Source organism: Micropterus dolomieu, linkage group LG09 (assembly GCF_021292245.1).
Source record: "Micropterus dolomieu isolate WLL.071019.BEF.003 ecotype Adirondacks linkage group LG09, ASM2129224v1, whole genome shotgun sequence".
Taxonomy (NCBI): Eukaryota; Metazoa; Chordata; class Actinopteri; order Centrarchiformes; family Centrarchidae; genus Micropterus; species Micropterus dolomieu.
This window is the reverse complement of record NC_060158.1, coordinates 12,672,110-12,689,478: the sequence shown is the minus strand read 5'-3', so window position 1 is coordinate 12,689,478 and position 17,369 is coordinate 12,672,110. Positions and strand designations below refer to the sequence as shown.

General features: G+C 38.8%; 1 protein-coding gene across 1 annotated transcript; it reads left to right on the top strand.

Annotated features, from left to right (window-relative positions):
- The first annotated feature begins 794 nt into the window (after positions 1-794).
- Positions 795-6,800, top strand: mrpl24 (mitochondrial ribosomal protein L24). The gene is made up of 6 exons (XM_046058631.1): positions 795-921; positions 1,127-1,313; positions 2,709-2,804; positions 4,826-4,929; positions 5,447-5,577; positions 6,333-6,800. The coding sequence occupies exons 2-6, from the start codon at positions 1,131-1,133 to the stop codon at positions 6,467-6,469; spliced, it is 651 nt and encodes a 216-aa protein (XP_045914587.1). The 5' UTR covers positions 795-921; positions 1,127-1,130; the 3' UTR covers positions 6,470-6,800.
- Positions 6,801-17,369: the final 10,569 nt, after the last annotated feature.

The window sequence follows — 17,369 nt, the reverse complement described above, 5'->3', positions numbered from 1 at the left end:
AGATACAGACAGCTGCTCTACAAAAAGGCACGCTTTGGGGAAAGTTTTGTACCCTACGCTATAAGAGCGTTAAACTTACAGACAAGTTAATGATGTCACTCCTGTGTTATATGTGTAGGTATGTGTATACATTGTTTGTATATGTGTGCTATGGGTAGTTTGTGTGTGTAGTATTCATGTTGAAGGTGCTCTTTGTACAGACTGTGAAAACAAATTTCCTCCACTGAGAACAATAAAGAATGAATCTGAATCTGAATACTGCTCACCTGGGTGATATTAAATGAAGGACAAATGTTACTCCTGTAAACACATGATTCATTGATTCAGTAATCTGTACATTTTTAATCAATGAAATTTGAGCTGATACGAAGTGGTTATATTGTACCTTGTATTAAAGGACAGTGTTTTGTTTTTAAAGGTAAGAATTTCGCAAGACAGACCTAAATTCCATTCATTTTCCCATTGATGCTATACGTGTTATAAGCTTTTCCTAGTAATTATTGCTGCCCTTACTAATATGCATTGTCAGTTGTCAATCTCATGCTGTATTGAGGCTTTCTTGATGCTTTAATGTTGTCCTCAAATGTAAGTCGCTTTGGATAAAAGCGTCTGCCAAATGAGTAAATGTAAATGTAAATTCCAAAATAATGTATCTTTTGGCATGATCTTACTAAGACCCCTCTTATTTCATTTTGACTCAATGATATGTAGACTTACTATAAATCATTTGTGCTTTGAATACACTGAAGTACACAGATAAAACAGAGAGGTAATCTTGCAGTCAATGCCAGCATCCTGCCCTGAAAAGCAATAAATGCGCATGCGTGCAGCTGGGTCACACCCTCCTGTCCACTAGGGGGCTCTGCTTGCTGATGTTGATGTTGGTGTCGGTGCTATTACATGTGACATTGACAACAGAGGGTAGGAATTTTTCTGCATGATATGTTCTTAACTCGTTTTTTTGTTAAACATAAAAACTTCAGCTACGGTTTACTTGACAAGAGAGATAGTAATAAGATTTTGTTGTGTTAAACGTTAGCATGTGTTGAGACAGAGTAGTGTTATGAAGGGAGACTAGCCACCTTTTAAGCTAATATGCTAACCTTGATCAATTTTGTCCCTGCAGCACAATGAGGCTGACCGCTCTCCTGTCGATGGCAGCCAGGGTTGTGGTGCCCAAAGATTTCCGCTACGGCACCAACAGACCGTGGACTCCTGCTTCTAAGAGACTGAATCCTCCGGGGAAGAAGAGGAGAAAGGTGTTTGTGGAGCCTTTAGCACCAGAGGACTGGTGTTTGCTCAGAGGGGACACAGTGAGTAACTCTCACGACTTAGGAAATTCAGCTGAAGTCCCAAATCCTCATAAGCAAGTCAGTTGTGAGCATATTAATCGTTAAGGTCACGTAATGTTGACATTATAATGATAAAGGATTTGGGCATTTTTCCTTCAACGCTGTGGTAAAGGTTCAAGTTTTAGTGGCATATAGTGGTAAGGGTTGCGAATTGCAACAAATGGCTCACTGTGCATTCAGTTGCTCCTAGGATTAAATAAGTACTTTTATAATAAGTGTATTTTTATTGGCAGTTGTAAATACAGCAGTAAAAAAACTGAACTTTGTTCTCCATGAGGTTCTACATTATATCAATTTAAGATCTAAATCCAACAACAAAAAGGCTGCGAAAACTGTCAACATATAGGTGTGGTGCTCTATTTGTCCAAATTTCACTTCTTACTTCTAACTAACCAGACGACTACTACTACTACTTCTACTTCTTCCATCTTGTTCGTATGTATTGAAGTTCAGGTAGTGATGAAACGTGCTCTGTAGACTAGTTTGTCCATTTCGGCTACTGTAGAAACATGGGGGCGCAACATGTAAGTGGACCTGCGGTGTATGTAGATGGCTCATTCTAAGGTAATAAACATTTCATTATGTAAGGTCTTTATACACCACTGGAAACAGTTATGGATATTATGTTGCATTTCTGTCAATAGAGCCTCAGAAATATTACACGCTGGACCTTCTAAGTGTTTTTATATAGCCGAGACCACATTTATTTACGGCATAGACCTTTTATAATTAAATATTTTGTGAATATGACAGCACTGTTCTGAGATTGGACCATGTGTGTCTTTTAGTTTAAAGTCAAGTCTTTAGATGGTCAAACAGGTCTACAGTTCTGAGAACTTTTGTGACTCAGTATACCATTGAAACAAAACAGGATATCGGTTAAAATGCAGAGGTCAGAAGAACATAGTATATAAAGATCTTAGGCTAATTTTTCAGGAACTAATGTGACTTAGCCAGCTGTCAAACATTTTGTGAGACTCCCACTTGGACCAAGCACAACAGCTGAAAGGAAATTTTTTTGTTTTTTTGAAAAATTAGCACAGTACATTGACAAACTCACAATTGAACTTTAGTAAAGATGTAAATGCTGACCCAACTTTAATGGAATATTTTGAAAGAGTTTTTCCGCCATTGATAGCACAATAATTTTGTAGTATGCTAATATCCATCCAGCCATCGTCAACCACTTATCCTGCATACAGGGTCGCGGGGGTTCTGGAGCCAATCCCAGCTGACTATGCTAATATCATTAAAAGTACTATGTTTTCCATAAATGCTGCAACACGATCACTCCTCCCTTTTTTAATGTGTTAGTACAACTTCAGTTATGTATCTGTTTGTCATGTTTTTCGTCAGGCTGAGATTCTCGCAGGGAAGGACAAAGGAAAGCAAGGAAAAGTGATCCAAGTCTTCAGACACAGGAACTGGGTTATGCTGGAGGGGCTGAACACAGTAAGGAAGTGATATTTCTCTAAGAGGAAACCAGATGGACATGCTTATAGGACATTTTGTTATACATTTCATATACCTACTAATTCAATCATTTGACAAACTCACTGTTGTCTAAAAAGAAAATTATAAGCAGTTTCAACAGTTAGCAGTACATTACATCTGTTCTTTCTACGTAGAGTGCTGGTACTTCAACATACACTTAAAAAAACTCTGGACATAGAGAGATAATGTTGCCAATCATCTAATTTCACCAAAAAGTTAACAGGGATGTTTTCATGGTCGTTAAATTGTGCCAGTGTAAAACACCATGAATATATACACTGCTCAAAAAAAAAATTAAGGGAACACTAAAATAACACATCCTAGATCTGAATGAATGAAATAATCTCATTAAATACTCCTTCCTTTACATAGTTGAATGTGCTGACAACAAAATCACACAAAAATTATCAATGGAAATCAAATTTATCAACCCATGGAGGTCTGGATTTGGAGTCATACTCAAAATCAAAGTGGAAAACCACACTACAGGCCGATCCAACTTTGATGTAATGTCCTTAAAACAAGTCAAAATATGGCTCAGTAGTGTGTGTGGCCTCCACGTGCCTGTATGACCTCCCTACAACGCCTGGGCATGCTCCTGATGAGGTGGCGGATGGTCTCCTGAGGGATCTCCTCCCAGACCTGGACTAAAGCATCCGCCAACTCCTGGACAGTCTGTGGTGCAACGTGGCATTGGTGGATGGAGCAAGACATGATGTCCCAGATGTGCTCAATTGGATTCAGGTCTAGGGAACGGGCGGGCCAGTCCTTAGCATCAATGCCTTCCTCTTGCAGGAACTGCTGACACACTCCAGCCACATGAGGTCTAGCATTGTCTTGCATTAGGAGGAACCCAGGGCCAACCGCACCAGCATATGGTCTCACAAGGGGTCTGGGGATCTCATCTCGGTACCTAATGGCAGTCAGGCTACCTCTGGCGAGCACATGGAGGGCTGTGCGGCCCCCCAAAGAAATGCCACCCCACACCATTACTGACCCACCGCCAAACTGGTCATGCTGGAGGATGTTGCAGGCAGCAGAACGTTCTCCACGGCGTCTCCAGACTCTCTCACGTCTGTCACATGTGCTCAGTGTGAACCTGCTTTCACCTGTGAAGAGCACAGGGCGCCAGTGGCAAATCTTGGTGTTCTCTGGCAAATGCCAAACGTCCTGCACGGTGTTGGGCTGTAAGCACAACCCCCACCTGTGGACGCCGGGCCCTCATACCACCCTCCTGGAGTCTATTTTTGACCGTTTGAGCAGACACATGCACATTTGTGGCCTGCTGGAGGTCATTTTGCAGGGCTCTGGCAGTGCTCCTCCTGCTCCTCCTCGCACAAAGGCGGAGGTAGCGGTCCTGCTGCTGGGTCATTGCCCTCCTACGGCCTCCTCCACGTCTCCTGATGTACTGGCCTGTCTCCTGGTAGCGCCTCCATGCTCTGGACACTACGCTGACAGACACAGCAAACCTTCTTGCCACAGCTCGCATTGATGTGCCATCCTGGATGAGCTGCACTACCTGAGCCACTTGTGTGGGTTGTAGACTCCGTCTCATGCTACCACTAGAGTGAAAGCACCACCAGCATTCAAAAGTGACCAAAACATCGGAACTGAGAAGTGGTCTGTGGTCACCACCTGCAGAACCACTCCTTTATTGGGGGTGTCTTGCTAATTGCCTATAATTCCCATCTGTTGTCTATTCCATTTGCACAACAGCATATGAAATTGATTGTCAATCATTGTTGCTTCCTAAGTGGCCAGTTTGATTTCACAGGAGTGTGAATGACTTGGAGTTACATTGTGTTGTTTAAGTGTTCCCTTTATTTTTTTGAGCAGTGTATTTTAGCTCCACCAGATGGAGCCAGTGTCTCCGGTCAGGGTGCAAAGTTGCTGACGAAGAGCACCATAAAAAGCCATTTGGCCACCACCTGTTTGGTGTTTAAAGTCAGAGAACTGTGAACAATTGTTTTCTGTATTAGCATCACAGGTATGTTGGAAAAACCGGGGATTACCGTGGGACCTACATTGCCAGTGAGGCTCCTATTTTGCTCCGTGATGTCGCCCTCATTGACCCCTCAGACAGGTACAGTAAACCTGGCTAGTCTGCAAGATTAAAATTGTGGCTATGCATGGACCTTAACAATAGCTGAACCACAGGTTGGCAGTCATAACAAAGATCCTGGTGTTATTCTGAAAAATAAATTCTAATAAAAAACACTTAAGTGTGACCAACAGAGTTTTATGTTTAAACAGTCTGCTTGGGAGATTAAAAAATGTTTAACTAAGTTAGCGAAGAAAATAATCTGTGTACTAAAACACTTTATCAAATTTTATTGTAAATATTTGTGCTGATATTTACAACTGCGTCTGTAATGATTGTTGCTCTAATTTATGTGTGGTTTTTATTCACACTACCTTTGGATATAAATGCCATAAAATAACAATCTTTAAACTACTACAGATATCACTCTGTAAAATAGTTATTAATTGAAGATAAATAGTTATTAATTGAAGATAAATAGTTATTAATTGAAGATAAATGCAAATGATCTTTGGTTTCCTAGCAGACTAATTGTGAAATGCTGATATTGATCTTCTAGGAAGCCCACTGAGGTAGAGTGGAGATACACAGAGCAGGGCGAGAGAGTCCGAGTTTCTCTCAGGACTGGTCGAATCATCCCGAAACCTGTTGTGGAGCGACGAGATGGCATCGTGCCACAGCAGTGGAAAGGTGAGTGTGTCTTTGTGTTTTGATTTGAGGATGATTCTTTTCAGTATTCAGTTTATTTCATGTGTAGCTGAGTCAGCACATTAAACTGGCTGCCATTCATTTTTCCACCCTGTGCAGATTCAGTGATGCGCTTTGATTGTTTCACAGTGGAAGAAACACATTGCTTTCTCAGCTAGAAGACACGTGGGAAGTGCAAACATTTACCAATGCTGAACAACCTTCCAACTTAACTGTGCTCCCTAAAATAGCTAGATGTACGACATGGTGTCCGACCACATCTGAGGGCAAAGGAGTTGATAGTTTTTTCAAACGCCACACTCATAGAGAGGGGCGAGACGTGATTAATTGTTCAAATAGGGAAAATGGTGCACACTTTTGGTTTCTCAAAAAGTGACTGAAATTGTCAAAAAAAATTAAAACAAAACTTGAGGCAGAAGTTTAAAATATTTTTGCGAATTAGAAAAAATTTGTTTCGGACTTATTTGGTTTGATTGTATTACAGAGGAAGAAACATTGTGGATTGCTTACACATCATTCCTGTTTTATGTTAAATATTTTCCTTTATGTTGAGAGTTAAGATATTTCCCGATGATTTGTGGTCCGTCCAACATGGTTGTTGCCTAAAGCAGATACATAGTCATTGTTAAAATTGTCTAATGGTATGGTGCCTGTTCAAATTTATGCTGTTTCATGTTTATACTATTCAAGTTGTATATATTTATGCACGTGCTTCACTTTTACGTCTGACCTCACAGATGGTCCTAAAGACACCAGTCCAGAAGACACTCTAGAAAAGACCTATGTACCATCTCTGAAAACCCTGGAGGAGGAAGTCATGGAGAAACTGGGTATACAGGAGAACAAGAGGCACCGAAGGTCCTACTGGTACTGAGAAGGGAAATCGGAGACACTCGGGCCCAATTGTGCTATCCGGTTTTCACAGGGATTCTGAAGACACCATGGTGGGATGGGAGTCCAGCTGAATGACAAATCAAAAAGAGACTGTGTGAGGATGGCATGAGTTTGGCTTATGGACTGTAAAATACTGGTGCAACATGCATATTACTAAGAAACATTTATTTTTTATTGCAAGCATGTCAAGGCGGGGAAACAGATGTGCAACAAAGCTGATAACAGACCTGCAACTTAAATGTTTCCTGAATGGATGCAGGTTATTTTCTGTTTATTTGTAATTTTGTGAATAAATGTCACTAGTAAACAAATACAATGGCTTATATTTTGTTGTCTACTGGAGTGTAAGTTCATATTACAGTAGAGGAACTTGATATTCTCGTCAGTACTGTTAAACCACAGGGTATGAGATAAAACTGGTCTTATCAATATTTTTATATTAATAAATGAGAAGACCATATGTAATGTAAAAGGGGTTCCTTGTACTGATAACCCCCCCAGAAAATTATTATCTGACTGTGCACTTCAGTTCAACTGAGCGGTTTAGCCTCTTCTTAGCTTGTTATTGTTATTGTAATTTGTTATTATTGCACTTAGAAACATCAGGTGGCCACAAACACAACTCCAAATGAATTATAATGTTGGCCTTTGTCTGCTTGATGCAACTGTTTGCTAACATGTTTCCCATATCAAGTGGCCAAAAAAAATCAATTAATGCAGGTTTAGGTTTCCAAAACGTAGGGTTTGGCTTTGATATATCAACATCAACATACAGTAACTTGGGACATGAAAATCAAATTCTCCAGACATTTCACACACCAAGCAAATACTTGAAAAAACACTCACTGAGCAGGAATGAAACATCAAGTAGATAAGAAGCTACGGAAAGCAGCATTTCAGCTAAGATAACCATATGAAGTAAGCTTGTATTTGGGCAAACACGAGAACAGTAATGACTGCCATAAATTACTTGAAACATGCTTGGAAAGGTATCATTATTCTTGGTATTGGCAGGGTTAATAATAGTAATCATTGCAGCCTGTTTGGATTATTCATAAGGCTGAAAATAGTCGTATTATTTTACAGAAGCCCAGACATCCTGCTCTCAAAACCCTAAACCCTTTAGACAAATTAGACTTTCTTTCCTATGTGTCTGGGATAGTGGGGAGGGAAATTGGGAGGAGATGAGACAGACTGGATAGTTTCAACAAAGTTCTCACTCACCTCATTTGACTTTTTATTCACTGGCAGGGCGTGTTAGTCAGGTGACGTGGGACTGTTTTTGGATTAGGTTTTAAATATGACCTCACCAATGAATTTATGATCAAGTTAGTTCATCTTTATGATATAAAGTTACAAAAATATCATACAGTCAATTCAAAACAAACTCGTAGTATATTTAGTTAGATATCAAAGTGATATCTGACTAAATATACTATGAGTGCAGTCCCCAGTTTCTTCTCATCTTTACATTACCATCTTTTGGAATCAGTTGTGATCAAAATGCTCTTCAAATAGTTACCTACACTACTTCTTGCTTAGGTGCATAGCTCTCCTGTAAGTGACCTACAGGGCCAGCTCATTCTCCCAAAATCAATCCCAGTTGTAACCAAAGCAAAAGATTTCATTTTCAGATCATTTTAATAGAAAACACATGCTTTTCTCCTGTAAGGTAAATTGTGAGGGTGAAATTAAGATTAGATTTAAAGGTTCAGTGTTTAAAATTTAAGACGTCCTATTGACAGAAATACAATATAATATACATAACTATGTTTTCCGTGGTGTATAAGGACCTGATGTAATGAACCGTTATGTTTTTATTACCTTAGAATAAGCCATTTCTATCTACATACACCGCGGGTCCTCTTAGCCATGTTTCTACTGCAGCCCGAATGGACAAACTGCTCTTCAGAGCACGTTTCGTCACTACGTTAAATACATACGACAATTATTATTATTTAGCACAAGAGCAGACAGAGCGTGTCGGACACCGTAGCTTCTCCTGCGCACTTGGAATAATCAGAATCTTTTTTTCCTCCTTAAATCTTTATTGCAATTAGAGAAATAACGTGTACATGGGTATATAGAAGAAAGAAGTATATAGAACTTTGATTTGTGCAGACTCACATATTGCATATACATATTTTGCAAACATGTTGGTTTAATATGGTTATAACAGTTAGTTTGCTGTCCATGTAGGGGGAACTAGATGTCTGCGTGTTGTTTATATGCTCTGATGATGCTAATCCAACACATCTGTGTAGTAGCGTCCATGTTGATTCCACATTCCGACTTTAGAGCACATGAACACACACTGAAGTCGGAAGAACGACTTGTCAACTCGGGAAATGGGACCATCTGAGGAGCATGTGAATTCACCGTGAGCTGCTGGTTGCAATTCGTAACCCTCACCACTAGATGCCACTAAAACTTACACACTGAACCTTTAAATTAAGCATTAATATGTTCATACTCACTTTTGGAAATATAGGTATATTGAACAGAGCCATTGTTAATATTTTTTGTTACAGCTGACCTTTTCCTGCTAAAACAAAAAATCTAAATGTCTGCTGTGAAAAAAGTCTGTTGAAATGTTAAGCGACATTTTTATATTCACGTAAGTCACTCTCTCCAGCTGGTCTCAAGTTTTCCTCACTTGTCCCCCGACATCTTAAAATTACATTGTCTTTTGACAGTAAACTGTCTTCAACAACCTCACCTTGCTAGCTGAGTTTGGCTGTTCCTCACCCAGTTTTATTACTCCTACAACACTGTTTCAGTGATTGTGTTTCAATCTACATGTTGAATTGGTGATATGTGGTATAGTTGTTTACTTGACGATATGCCTGCAAAATCCCTTACTTTGTGCAAGTGAACCTAGAATAATTTATGCTGTTTTGAAGGCAAAGGGTTGATTAAGATATTTCTGATATTTCACTCACTTTGCATTTTGTTAACTGATAAATATAATCTATAATATTTAATCATCAATTTTAAAGCATTCTTACTTTACAGCATTTTTCCTCACTTTTGCACAGTACTGTACATATGCAGGGTTTTGTGGCCCTCAAAACACCTTCACACAAACTAACATGATCCCCTGGTACCTGATATGAACTGCAACGGTGTTCAGTTGGGAGGACACCAAGGTTAAAATATGTTTTATTAGCTTCAGTAATTTACTGCAATGACCATAGTGCTAGTACCTAAAATATTAACAAAAAGTAGTGCTTTATTAGTCACAAAATTGCATGGCAGGGTTAATGTGACCATAAATAATTTGTCAGGCACAGGCTTTTTTCACGGCAGACATTTTGACTTGTCATAGCAGGGAAAGCACAGGTGTTCCTAATAACATTAACACTGGCTCTGTTGTATTCAAGTGTCTGAGTAAGACATGGCAGTGTGACAGTGAGACAGCATGCACAATGTCAAGCAGCTAAATGGAATTCAGCCATCATTAATGTATTATTTACACCTGGGCTTTTCCTACTGTTTCAAAATTTCCTCTGTGAAAAAGGCCTATTTGGAGCCGCACGTCGCCTTTATTTTGCCTCGGGGGTTTGGAGACTTTAACAACCTGAGGAGCATTTGTATTCTGTAATTACAGAACATATATGACTTCAAATATAATGGATAGATCAGTATTTCTATCAGAATTATATCCTGAGTCGGGTGTAGAGAAGGTTTTTAAACCACATTTATTACATCATGTAGGGAGATGAAATGTACTGAAAATATAAATAATCAGTTACATCTCAAATAATACAGAAATATTTCACAGTCATTTCTTTTTTTGTGTGATTGGTCAATCATTTCTTTGACAAACTGTGTTGCAGTGGGGGATTTGGACTCGTGACCTCAGTACTTCTAAAATCCTGGCTGTAGCCTTGATTACATTGTATTTTCCACTTTTAAGAGTTGCCATAGCAACACTCCAATTAAAAAAAAACTTATGAAAGCCCTTTGTAGCTATGAATATCATGTTTGATCTGTATCTATCAAATGAATGCTCAGTCCTCTTTAAGCTCACCCTCAGCTGTGCATCTATCTGCGATATTGGAGGGAGGCGGCCTATGAAGCGAATAAAATCTAATTTTCCTGGCTGGTTAACCACGAGTATGGATTTACCGAAAGAGCAGGTTCACTAGTTGCCAGATCTCCAGCTGCGGAAGCAACTAACTTTGTTGCCAGGCAGTGACACAAAAAAACGATGTGTCACAGATAACATAATTGCGTCAAAATTTCACAGTGGCTCTCCATACCCTAATTTCTGGTCAGTGCAGTATAGCATCATGCAGAAAGCATGGCAAGTCGTCGGTTTGGCCGGTGAGTGGATGAGTGCTGCAGTTTTCCCAGACACGTCCCTTCTGAACCAGTTAGCCTCTGCCACTTTGCATCCAAGAGGGAATAAAAGCAGCCAGTCAGCGGAAACATGGTTTTGAGGTTTTGCTTTTATGGGAGGAAAAATTATTCAAAGGCTGCTCGTCTATCCTGTCGTTGCATGAGTTTTGTATGGATTTCAGTCTGGGATTACAGCAAGGTAAAGCGTATTGTTGGTGAAGTGGAACCTTTGTATTGCTACATTTTTTTGCCATTTACACACACAAAGAACAGATTTATGGCCTTCTTATAACTTGTGACGGGTAGATGAGTTTTAAGAATGCCCATCTTTTAATTTCTACTTTGTGGTAAGTTGACAGCAATTCTGGTAACCCAGTTAAATGTAACCACTGAGCATGACTCAGGCAGAATTAAGAATGCATAAAAATAAACTGCAGGCTCTGTATTATAGCTGAGTCACATTGGCTTCTCTGCCAAAAACTAATGAATCTCACCCGGTGGTGCTGGTTGCATGTGTCAGAGTCAAGTTCACCAACAAAAGATTTTTGTTTGTTAATCTAAAGTCATATTACAGCATCCTTTAAAAGCCACTTAATTTGTGTTATTAATTAATGTGTTAACAATTAATTAATTGTTTATAAATGAAGACTTCAGAAGCTCACTCCTGCTTCACTGACATTATAATCCCCTACACAGAAACAGAGGGATTTGTGATGGCTCGAACATCTCCAGAACATCTGAAGACACTTTTCAACTAAATTTGAGTGTTGCTCTTGACTCACTTGATGATCTAAGCTCAGCTACAATATAATGATAGTGTCTAATTATAGGCTGGTTGTTTGAAGGCTGCTGGAAAATGTAACGTTAGCTTGTACGCAGGTCTGAGGCATGGCTTGCATGCATGTTTGACTGTGTTTGGTCTAATTTAGTCGCTCTCAGTAGATTCTTGCATATGACCTCAATACATTATGCTTAGGAGCTGAAAAGGAAGGCAGAACACTTTTCTTTTTGGACTGTAATTCCCTCATCTAGACTTGATTTATGGGTTTTATGTTCAGTTTAATTAATTCACTTCATTTGCAGACCCAAAATACTCAATTCAGTGGGGACATGAGAAATAGACGTTTACATTGCCAGAGCAAGTGTGGAAAAAAAACATGTACATAAACAGAGGAATTGTACTATAAAAAATAAAATAAAATACTCTATGTGTAGCATATAGTCTAAGGTATTGTATAAGATATTTCAAAAATGTCATTAGCTGTAGCTCTCACACTTTAGTTGTCTTTGCTCTTTATTAGTAGTGTGAATGCTGTGAAGCAGCATTCACACTATTGTTATTCAGATCTTTATTATTCTGAATTCTTCTTCCGTACGTTTTTTGAGTGCTAACTACTTCTGCATACTTTGTGCTACAAAAGCCATTCAACTATTAAAATGTTCAGCTTTTAAAGGACATTTATGCTATTACATAACTTTTTTATACCTTTTACACTTTTTAAACTATTAAGCTTTTTATGCAATTTTATAAATAAAAAAAATTAAAAAAAATAAAAATTAAATAAATAAATGAAACAGTAACGTGTGTGTGTTTATATTTTAATAGACAAATACTTTTTTTTTTTAAAAGAAATCAGTATCAAATGTAAGAACAAAACAATTACTAAAATATCAAACGATCAAAATAATAATAATTTGAAAATCTGTGCAATTATTTGAGGTTCCACTGGTTGTCTTCACTTCATGGCATGAGGAGACATATTTTGCAGCAATTATTTCACATTTGGGCATTTCTCACAGTAAATAGGGGAGTTGCTGCTCTCTGTTAATAAGCACAGAGAACACACACACACACACACACACACACACTTGGTCCTGTGTTCTGATTGGTAGACAGTCATTGAGCTATTTTCTAGTAGTCTAGTAGTTGCTACAACAGCTGCTAATACTCCTACCACTAATATTACTTCTTGTACTACTACCACCACCACTACTGCACTCACTAGTACTACTACTACTACTACTACTACCACTACTACTACTACTACTACTACTACCACTACTACTACTACTACTACTACCTGGTACTACTACTACCACTATTAGTACTATTAGTAATGTAGTAGTTACTACAACTACTAATACTCCTACAACTAATAATACTTCTTGTACTACTACCACCACTACAACTGCACTCACTAGTACTACTACTACTAATACTACCACTACTACAACTACTACTACTAATAATAATAATACTTCCTTAGAATGTAGGCACTCAGCTGATTGAGATGATGTAATCAGGTCAGTTTGATTGACAGACACACAAACACACACAGACACAGGCACACATGCACACACAAACGTACACACACACACACACACACACACACACACACAAACACCCACACAGAAACACACACTTTCACACACACAAGGACGCACACAGAAATTACAAAATAAAATCCCTATTGTATTAATCTTAGTCAGGTTGAGAAAGGCTTCTCAATAGTTCTCCGGACCCAAATTCTTCCAAATTAAAACCACAGACAGTTAATGCATCTTAACAGGGAATTCAGGATGAGGCTGATTTTTCAAGATAAAATCCCTCGACAAGACAAGATGTCCTATTGTTTGTCCTAATGTTTCAAACTAAAAGCCCAAACACAGAACCTTTCACTGCAGGATGTGACACCCAGCTTCTTGAGCCTTCTTGACCTTATTGAACCTTAAAAGGCTCAACAGTTTTGATACATAATAGGCAGTATTCAACTTTTACATATCACAGACTTACTGTCCAACAGCAAGTGGCAAGTGAAGCTGGGAAAAAATGTTTCTGACTCCTGGACTGTCAGCACTGGTTCCCCTCAAGGTTGTGTTCTTTCCCCTCTGCTCTCCTCCCTGTACAACGACAGCTGTACCTCCAGTCACCAGACCACCAAGGTCCAGAAGTGTGCAGGATCAGGAGGAGATCTATCTATCTGTCCATTCATCTGTCTTTCTGTCCATCTGTCTGTCTCTCCCTTAACATAATTTCTATCTTTCTATCTGTCTCTCTGTCTCAACTTGTCTGTCTGTCTGCCTGTCTCCCCCTTAACTTACTATCTAGCTATCTATCAAGCTATCAAGCTATCTAGCTATCTAGCTATCTAGCTAGCTTCGTATCTATCTTTTTTCTTTTGACTGACTCATTTCAACTTCTATTTATGACAGTATAACTTTCATCATTTTAGCAACTTATTTTAGCTCTGTTCAACTTCCAAGTTCTTATTCAGTGACTTGCAACACGATTGAGCTTCTTAATGCTTCATTATGCATTTTATTCAATCTCTTCTGCATTTTCTGCAATCTTTTGCAGGTTCCTTTGTGCATTTCATCTTCTTCATGCATTTGAATTAAGCTCTTTTGCAATGAAGTTAAGTGTACAACCACTACTACTTCACTAATTACTACTACTACTACCTGGTACTACAACTAACACACACACACAGACACAAACAGACACACACACACACTGTTCATTGGAAACAGTTGGGTCTCACAGTCTTATAGTCCACCTGTCTCTCTGTCTCACAGTCCATTTCATAGTCTCACAGTCTTAAAGCTACTAATACTATGACGACAACTACTACCACCACCAGTTATACTGCTTGTACTAATACCACCACTACTACTGCTAGTACAGCTGCTAGTTATCACTTCTGTAACTACAGTTGTTTCTACTACTGCTACTACTACTTCTACTATTACCACTATTACTACTACATAATACCAGTATCACTATTTCTACCACAGCTAGTTATCACATCTAGTACTACAGTCTTTGTTACTACTGGTACTACTACTTCTACAATTACCACTACTACTACTACGTAGTACCTCCTCATCTCCCCTCACCTCTTTTCTCCTCCCCTCCTCTCCTCCTTCTCTTCTGCTGAATACTCACACTCTCTTCTCCTCCTCCCCTCCCCACCTCCTCTTCTCCCCTCACCTTGTCCTCTCTTCTTCTCCCCTCCTCTCCTCCTCCTCTTCTGCTCTCTACTCCCACTCTCTTCTCCTCCTCCCATCCTCTACTCCTTCTGTCCTCCCCACCTCCTCCCTGTGCATTTCATCTTCTTCTTGACTTAAGCTCTTTTGCATTTTCTACAATGTTTTGCATTTCAGCTTCTTTGAGCATTTGAATTAAGCTCTTTTGCATTTTTCTGCAGTTTCTAGCAAGTTCATTTCAGCTTCAGCATTCAGGAAGTGCAAAATTTCTAGTTGTTATTATTTATTCCGTCGTTTTTGGCATCTATCTTCTCCTGTATCGTTTGTCCTACAAACTTGGTTTCAACTTCAAATTGTACATCTTCTTCATGAGATGGGTGCTATTACCTGTGTAGCTGATATCTGTAATGGTTTATTTTATATTAATATTTGTATGCATTTTAAAATGAATGGGTTCCTATGGGACTCCTCATCCAACCTAGCGGGGCGGAGCTAGACTCCCATGATGCATGGCAGTGAAGAAAGTTTTGTTAAAATTTGCTAATATGTCTCCTATTTGTTTGAAATACAAAACAAATACTTTGTGATTTATGTATTTGTTAAATGTGTCTGCTTAGAAAATTGTAATTCTTGTGGGGGGTTTACTATTGAAACTGGGAGTGAAGTGCCTGTTTCATTTGATAAAAATGGCTGCATTGATAGCTAGCCCATAGTCAGGTTCGAGTGGACTCTGGTAGTAATTTCTGACTGTCGTCTTTGCTCCCCAATTCTTCAACTTGCATTATCTATCTCTGTAATTGTTTTGCAGACACATGCATTATATTTTCATGCTAAGCTGCTCTAGCTGTAACAAAAAAAACAACTGACAAAATGGTTAATTTTTTAAGGCAAATGCGCTTTACCATTAGCTATACTTCAAAAAGCCTTGTTATCCAATAGCGTAGTGGTAAAGAGACAGTCCTCAGAGTACCACTTCATGCGCCAGACATTGATTCGATTCACAATATTAATATATTATAGCGTGTGAATTTACACAGCTTTTTCTTGTTTGAACTTTATGCTAACAAAATGTGGAGTCATTACTGACTTGCAGTGGTTACTTTCAAAATTCTATGTTGTCAGTCTTTCTAAATGCAATCACTGTGTACTTGAAATTCAGTCTTTCACAGCACAATTCTTTGACTGTTTATTTTATTCTTCGATAGCGCTCTTATCAAATGAAACAGGCACTTCACTCCTGGTTTCAATAGTAAACCACCACAAGAATGACAATTACCAACAAAACCACTATATTCCAAGCAGACATGATTAACAAAATATAAATCACAAAGTAACTTTTGTGTTTCAAGCAAATAGGAGAGTTTTAGCAAATTTTAACAAAACTTTCTTCACCGCCATGCATCATGGAAATTCTGAGGGACGGGGTGACATAGAGCAGCCAAAGTGGGAGACAGAAGGGTCCTGGCTAAACTGATAGCTATGCTGGACCATGAGTCACACCCCCTGCACTACACCCTGTCAGCCCTGGAGTGCAGTTTCAGTGACAGGCTGCTCCACCCCCGCTGTGTGAAGGAGAGATTCTGCAGATCTTTCCTTCCAGCGGCCGTCAGACTGTACAATAAACACTGTTGACTCTGTGCAATACATCCCATGTGCCATTATTACATCTGTGCATAATTTTCATTTGTGCAATTTTCGTAAGTGCAATTTTACTGATTCATGTGCAATTATTGTTTAGTCTTATTTAATGTAGTAACTTTGTTTTTATTTACTGTAAGAACGATACTTCTTTGTTTGACACTTGTTTATGCTACTTGTACACTTATCTATCTCTGCTCTTGTCTTTGCTGTTGCAAACCGCAATTTCCCCACTGTGGGACAAATAAAGGTATTTCTTATCTTATCTTAAGTCCATCCCTCAAAATTCATGGAAATTTTGAGGGATGGAAATCTGTTGCATGCGTTGTTATTGTTATCAACCATTTTGGAGAGGAAGCTCTGTTGACATCAGTGGTTGAAAGTGTAAATACATCCTGTAGGCTACCTAGGAAAAAGCAACCATACAACAGGAGACTAGAAGTATAAGTGTAGCTAAAGTACATCAAAATTGTACTGAAGTACATGTATTGAGTAAATGTACTTGGCTACTTTCCACCACTGTATAAAACATACCCTAAATACTTCAGATCAGCAATGTATGCTTTCTGTAAAAGAAACGACCTGTAAGAACCTTCTCAAATTAAAAAGCTATTATAAATATTCTCTTGAGAAAAAAATCTCATTGCATCTCAGTAGCTGTTCTGGAGCTTTCAGTCATATCACATCTAGATCAGCAAATGGGGTTTGCCCAGTTGTCAAGAAATTGTAAATGTTCAAACTTTCTTTTTTTCCCCCGTAGACTTCTCATCCAAGATGGCCCAAAGTGAGATTATGTAACTTTGGCTAAAGCAGCGGCCGGTATGGCCACAAGAGGTAATTACAGGATGACAGCACGGTGAATTTCCTTTCCTTAACATTCTCAAGTCAGTTGCTATAAAGACATCACAGGT

What these genes read in the sequence shown, in the direction of transcription:
- mrpl24 (XM_046058631.1), top strand. Translation starts at nt 1,131, where the DNA reads ATGAGGCTGACCGCTCTCCTGTCGATGGCAGCCAGGGTTGTGGTGCCC. An exon ending in TGCTGGAGGGGCTGAACACA is followed by an intron (nt 2,805 to 4,825) that starts GTAAGGAAGTGA and finishes TTTCTGTATTAG; the next exon opens with CATCACAGGTATGTTGGAAA. An exon ending in CGTGCCACAGCAGTGGAAAG is followed by an intron (nt 5,578 to 6,332) that starts GTGAGTGTGTCT and finishes CTGACCTCACAG; the next exon opens with ATGGTCCTAAAGACACCAGT.